Source organism: Nansenia antarctica (assembly GCF_963989245.1).
Source record: "Nansenia antarctica genome assembly, chromosome: 16".
In the NCBI taxonomy this organism is placed as follows: domain Eukaryota; kingdom Metazoa; phylum Chordata; class Actinopteri; order Argentiniformes; family Microstomatidae; genus Nansenia; species Nansenia antarctica.
In genome coordinates, this window is record NC_137686.1 from 23401800 (window position 1) to 23409015 (window position 7216).

At 44.8% G+C, this 7216-nt stretch overlaps 1 protein-coding gene across 1 annotated transcript; it reads left to right on the plus strand.

The window, feature by feature from the left end:
- Positions 1 to 458: 458 nt before the first annotated feature.
- LOC308172156 (insulin-like growth factor-binding protein 3) lies at positions 459 to 5431 on the plus strand (the record flags this gene model as incomplete). The annotated part of the gene is made up of 4 exons (XM_080547067.1): positions 459 to 840; positions 1862 to 2115; positions 3274 to 3393; positions 5272 to 5431. The coding sequence occupies 4 exons, from the start codon at positions 459 to 461 to the stop codon at positions 5395 to 5397; spliced, it is 882 nt and encodes a 293-aa protein (XP_080403193.1). The 3' UTR covers positions 5398 to 5431.
- Positions 5432 to 7216: the final 1785 nt, after the last annotated feature.

The window sequence follows — 7216 nt, forward strand, 5'->3', positions numbered from 1 at the left end:
ATGGATCAGATTATGTAAAAAACTCAATTTTGACAAAAATGGAGATGGAACCTTATCATTCTAACGTCACGAAGTGTCAGGGAGACCACTTTGTTGTTTGAATGACAGATTGCACCTTTAACTCTTCTAAAGCAGCTTCCTGAATATTCTACTATGCTTTTTTATGTGATTATTTTCAAACTATGATTCTATGAACTATGAACTAGAAAAGGGCTATCAAAAACGAACACATTTTTTTTTCTCTCTCTCTAAGTATCAGTGGAGTAGAGGAGGCTATCCCCCACAGAGCCAAGTCACTTGAGGGGGTGTGACTTTGCAGTAACAGGGCTCTATATATCGAGACGTTTTGGTAGAATGTGTCTCCATGTGAATGAGACAGTCAGACACGCACCAAACTGCGGAGTTAAACTCAGATACTCAGAACAATAACTCACCACTGACATCCAGAAATCACTACTATGGAGAGCTCTTCAAGTTTTCGCACGCTTTGCATGACAGTCGTCCTGGCATCGATTACGCGCACGTTTGATGCGGTGGGCCCCGTTATCCGGTGCGAGCCATGTGATGCTCCAGGAGCCCGGCTGCTGTGCAAGCCCCTGCCCAAAGACTGCGCCGAGAGGGTTCGGGAGCCGGGGTGCGGGTGCTGCATGACTTGCGCGCTGGCTCTCGGTGCGCCGTGCGGGGTGTACACGGGGAGATGCGGCTCCGGCTTGTCCTGTCAGCATCAGCCCGGCGAACTGAAGCCTCTCCAAGCTCTGCTGGTGGGACGTGGTCTGTGTGCGAACGCTACCAACAAGAGGTTCATCGGTGCATTACAGACCCCAGTCAATGAGCTACAAGGTAAATACATCTGATTTTTAATTTGTAGGCTACATTGTTGCGTTGTTGGAAAAAACATGTTCCATCCAAGGTCTTTACGCGTACCAACACTGTCGACTGTCAGGTTTATTTATGCAGAAATGATTGCTGATTTTGATGGATGCACTGTCTCTTATTTATTTATAATCCCTTATTGTAATAAGTTATCCACCTTTTATTGTTATCACTGCTGGACAAGTTTCTTTCTATGTTCGAAACTGTACCAGCGCGTAACTTGATGAGTCCCCCTTGATGTTTTTAAGACCATTCCGTTATGGTCACCTCACCAGGTAAATAGGATAAGTCTCCAAGACAAGTGTTCGCTTTTATGGTATTTGCTCGTTTAAAGCATATAGGAAAACATTTCTTCGGATTAACAATTTATGTTTCTATGAATAGCTACAACTCTTTAAGACCCCCCTGTCTATATCAGACTGATGTTAATGTTTGACCTTGTCATTTCACTGCATCGTGTTGATTCTTCTCCGCTGTTCTCTCTCTACACTTTGTGGAGGCGTCAAACAGTGGGACTAACTGATCTGGGATCTGTATTTAAGCCCCTCTCTCACTGCTGCCTCAGAGGTTACATTGGCTTCTCAGATATATAGTCAATGTGGAGAAGCTCTCTGCAATAAGAATTTAACAGATGTTTCCACTATATGTCCCTAAATTGAGGCAAAAATGCATTATTATTATAATTTTTTATTATTATTTTTATTATTATTATTATTATTATTATTATTATTATCATTATCATATGACCACCAAACTGAACTCCCTAACCCACCTTAATTGCATGAGCTTCTAGGAACTTCTTGGCGAGATGCCAGAACTTTCAGGACCAGCCCTAATAGGCCATTCACTAGCTTTTCCTGGAAGTTTCATAACATATAGTTCAATGTGTTAATCCATGTTACCATTGTGTGGTATTCTTGGTAACCCATTATCCACACTCATACAAAACAAAACAAAAAACATGAATTGCCCTCTCTCTGTCTGGCAGCCGAGAGTGTCGGGACGGAAGAGCAGAACACTACAGGGCCGGTCCTGGAAGTCCCCTCCAGTACCCACAGGCCTCCCGTTGGACCCCCCAGGCTACCCCATCCCTTCCTCCTTCATCACGCCCCTGGCAAGGCCGAGGTCATCCGCCGGGAGCAGCTGAAGAGGGCCCAGAGCTTCAAAATGGAGGAACTTCCTGGAACACTCCACACAGACCAGCAGAACTTCTCTCTGGAGTCCAAGCAGGAGCCTGAGTATGTAAGTACCCAAGTCAAACCTTACCCAGTCAGACCTGGTAGACCGATATGTATGCATAATACAACAAACTGATTTGAGGTGTGCTTCATTTATAGCTTAGAGCTGGCCCACTTTTTGGGGAGTATTCCGTTGGTTCCATTGTACCAGGCTGGAACTAAATCCAACGGTTCCGTTGTAAACAGGCAAACTAACTTAAACAAACTAAATAAGAGTGCAGCTCACAGAGTATTTAAAAGTATTGTATTTGACCCAAGTCTGGTCGAAATGTTTTTCTCCCTCTGGCATCTACTAGAGGGAATGTTTTTCTCCTCTCTTACCCTGTGTTTTGGTGTTTTTCTCACTCGGCGGTTGATGAAATGTTTGGGGTATTGGTGTTGACGGTCAGCTGGCAGCGCGGCGGTTTGGAGATTTGGCACCGCCGCGATTGGGTATGGTCGGTGGCTCTGCGGCTGACCGGGTCAGGCTGTTGTTTTGACCGCGGGGCGTCCGCGTACCGGGTGCACTAACGCAGAGCGGGGCGGATGATGGATTGGCCCCATGCGTGTGCCTGTTGGGACGCCCTGCTTCTATTTTTGAGCTCTCTCTCTCTCTCTCTCTCTCTCTCTTTCTGGCCGAGGGAAATGAAGGGCGAACAAGGAATGAGCTATGGCTGCAGGGGCCCTTTGATCAGTGACTGGAGCTGGGACTCAAGGACTAGTCTGTCGGCTCTCCTTCTTAGGGCTTCTTTGAATGCTACTTTATCCCCCAACCTTTGTGTAAAGCGTTAGGGTTTTCTAAGCGGCTTTGGCAAAATACGTAAGCTCTCACAAGGTGGTCAGATGAATTCATTTCCTATTAGCTGCCTCTCTTACTTATCCCCGACCGCCATTGTTTGGGTATTACTGAAGAGCAGTGCGGTACAACTGAAGCTCGGTGTAATGCTAGCATACCTATCCGTGCTGCTACTGGAGCTTTTTGGATTGAAAGTGCACTTGCTGAGATTATTCTTGTGGTTTGTGGGCAGTTTGATTGTTTGAATATTCAGGGTAACTTGACATACTTGTTCTTTGCACTGTAAAAAAATGTCCTCTTGGCTCCTTTTTTCTTCTCATAACCAGGAAGTCAATGAAGTGACACAGGTAAAGGCTGACTGTTTGCTTCCTCTCCTGTGTTTTGTAGGGTCCCTGTCGAAGAGAGATGGAAAGCGTCCTCAATGGATTAAAGATCACAGACATTCTCAATCCCAGAGGGTTCCGTATCCCAAACTGTGACAAGAAGGGCTTCTACAAGAAAAAACAGGTAAGAAACCCCAAATGAACACACCCTCGCAAAAGTTAATTTTAACTGTTGCAGTGAGATACAGACTAGTACAGTGGACCCAGGCACCGTGGCGTTGTCAAAGCCCCTAATCGTGTACAGTATCAGTTAAGAAGTCCATTCCGAGAAAGTCCCACCCATCGCAACCACGTTATAAACTCTCACAAGACTGTTCTAAACTCTTAAGAGACTCATTTCGGACGATCTTACTCCCCTACTTCTCTAGACTCAATGTCAGGGACTCGACACACTGTCTGAAGATACAGATCTGCAGTGGATCTGTTCCAGATCTCGACTTGTCCCGCTGCTGTAGAGTAGTAGTTATTAGAGCGTCATTACTGTGCTGCTACACCAGTTGGGGTAGACCGACCGTAGACGTTTGGCTCGGGAGTGATGAACCACAAAGCCAAAACCAAACCTCCAGTGGGGGCTGAAACGGTTAGTCGTCGAACGGTAAACCCTCCCAGGGAGACAGACGTCAAGGTGGCCACCGGCACCCGACACGCTCTCCCCATAATTGCCGGACTTTCGGAAAAGCCAGAGCCCAGAAATAGACGCTTCAGCCCATCTCTGCGTTCGCGTGGTCGCGCCCACAATCGGTTTATAATAAATGAGTGGCCCTGACGCTTTTCATATGGAGGCACTTAGGCTCTCCTCCCGCGCGCCATGCCATCACCAAAGCAGATTTTTTCTTATTACATGGCAGTCTCCTCCTGCCTAATGGAAGTGTTCTAGTTGACCTGCAATCATCTTAGTACCGGGGGTACCAAGGCAAGGTTCATTGTCTTTGTTTATTTAGAATGGAGGCTACTGTATATCCCTCAAGCCATGAGGGAGTGGCAGTTCAGTTCATGTCGTTGTGTTTAATTTTGCGGTTGGCATGACTTGTAGCCCAAAACATTTCTTATTAGCTATAAATGTATACTTAGTTTGGGAATAAAGTGCATGGTAAAATTAGAAGTTGGAAATGGCAAAGCGATTACGTTTTTTTCGTCCTCCTTGATGAGACGAGACATTTTAAAAAGAGCTTTGACAGGGATTCTTTTTCTTCTTCTGTGGTTTTGGCTTCTTTTTTATCACTCAACGACTGTGTAAAGGAATCGGTTTTTAAACTAGATACCAAATGATATGATTGTGACATCTGTCCGCCCCTTGACAAGCCGTACTGATGTTATGGTAGAAGAGAATACAGTGCGTTACAGGAGTCAGATACTTAGCCTAAATAAACTGTTATTTAAAAAAACAAAATAGAGCAACTCAAGATTGTCTTATGGAGCTACAACATTTGCCTTCCCTTTTGCGCTTCACATGAATGGCTGCACATTTTACTAGTGAAGAGGGTGACCTTTAGTAAAATTGGCAGTAAAATAACAGCCCTTGGGTAACTCCAGAGACTCTGTAAGTCATTTGTAGTACCCATAATTTGGAGCTGTGGGGTATAATCAGGAACAGATGATTTGTACTGGCCACCGGCTCCCGAAAATAGATCTTGGGTCTCAGTTGTTCACAAACGGGCCTGAGCAAATATTTGACCAGGTCTCTGTTTACCTTTAAGCTCTCTATATGTGTGTGTAACAGGAGGTAGACCGTAAAAGCAGCTCGAAATACCAGCATGTGTCCGATGGCCAAGTTCGACGTCTCCTCTGCACAAAATGGAAGTTAATGGCTTTAACCATTTAGTCTCCTTTTCTTGGGTGCCTTGCATAGTTGGTCAGGTAGTTACCCATTGTGCTGTATATATCCCACTGTATTTATTGATGGTTTATCTAAGAAATGCGTCTTATTTTTCCTCTCATTTCTCTATATTTCTCTCTCTCTCTCTGTCTGACTCTCTCTCTGTCTCTCTCTCTCTCTCTCTAGTGCCGTCCATCCAAAGGCAGAAAGCGAGGGTTCTGCTGGTGTGTGGACAAGTACGGGCAGCCATTGCCAGGTTTTGATGGGAAGGAGCGAGGAGACGCCCAGTGCTACAACTCCGAGAGCCAATAGGGCCAGAGAGAGAGAGAGCGCGCAGCAGGAGCGAGGGAAGGAAAAGAAAGAAAGAGAGAAGGAGAGGAAAGAAGAGGACCTGTGAACACATGAAGAGACTCTCAAGGATATTGGAAAGAGATGTCCAATATGACTCTGCCTGCCTGGACATTGAAGGCATTGAGGTTCATGTCTGTCTCGCCCTTGTGACCTCTTGAGGGGGCGGGGCCAGTCGGAGGAGCGTAAGATGAGAAAAGGACTCATCCAATCAGGCTCCTTCTGTCAGACACACCCTCTCCTGTGCTACATTGTATGGGGCGGAATCTCATAGACTCAGAGAGGGCGAACCAGATTGCTATACCTCCTAAAGAAGGACAGAATTCAGGATTTTATCATTCACTCTTTTTTTTCGCAGAGGGTCAGACCTCAAGATCACAGACTTGATCCCAGAGTCTCGTACTTGTCACTGAGACTTATATTTTTGTGTCAATCCTCAAGGAGAGCTGTACGCTAACGCACAATTAAGTGGCACTATACACGCGTGTGCATGTTTGAGATGTTTTAGCTAAGATTATAGTGGTACGTATGTGATTCTGACTGCCGGGATATATCATTTGAATTATTTGTGTACTGTATTTATGGTCACGAGTGTGCAGCACGTAAAGCGAGACAGTGAGTGTGTCTGTCTGTCTGTCTCTCTGTCTTTCTTTGTGCCCATATGGGGTTGCTGTCCCTGGTACACCGTGCGTGGCATTCATCGTAACTAAACCCCTTTTCCTTCTGTGCCAATTGATGAATCAACAGCTTTTAATCCGTTCAGTATCATAATGCTGAGTCACTTCCTACACCTCAGGACCCTTGACATTTAAAAGGGAGTTGAAATGAAGCTTTTGGATGTTCTCTTCCCTATGCAGCTCGTATACAATGTGTGGACGAGTGTAACTTGTGTGGTACAGGCATTTGGTCTTTATGGTACAGATTGAGAGAAGGACATTTACACTTACAGTACGTTTCCCAGGATTGGTGTGGTAGTGTCTTTGTCAGACTTGCATAAACGTAACGGGCACAAGCCCTTCTGTTTCATGTTTGTTTGTGCTTTCATTGATTCTTTCTTCATCATTAAGCTGTGCCTTGGTTACAGGCAAATATGTTGTATGCATGTGTAATGCATCTCTGAAATTATTATTTTTCAATTAATAAAGGCAGTATAAGCCGACATCTAAGCTAATGCGATTTGTTTGTGTAAGCATATTGTCTGAATATGCTTAGAATATAAACCTGTCCATCATGGTTAATAGTAATGAGCAATTGCTGAGATAACTCTCTGTCCGTCACAAGTATTGGGTGGGGTATTGTATGCAAAAGACACATTTCTGTTACCCCGTGTAAATTCACATATAAAGTGATTTTTCAAGGTCTTTCTCTTTCCTTCTTGGTGATTAGCATGCGCTAGCTCTGGAAGCTAACATATTTCTGTCCATCCAAGGTGGTGTATATAGAAATCTGTTTTGATTCAGCCCAATATGTGGGCAACTACCCTGTCTTATGAAATGATTGGTTGAGAACTCAGTGTTCCCACAGTCTCTGGGTTACAAACCAGAGCACATAATTACCCCTGTTATTGAGGGAAAGCTATTTTGTACACATTTCCTCACTTCAAATAAAAGCTTATTTTAATGAAGTAAGTGGCATTGGTGTCTTCAATTCTTTGTGTGTGTGTGTGTGTGTGTGTGTGTGTGTGTGTGTGTGTGTGTGTGGTGTGTGTGCATGCACGGTGTGTGTGAGCGTGTATGCGTGCGTGTGCCTGTGTTTGTGTATGTGTGTGTGTGTGTGTGTGTGT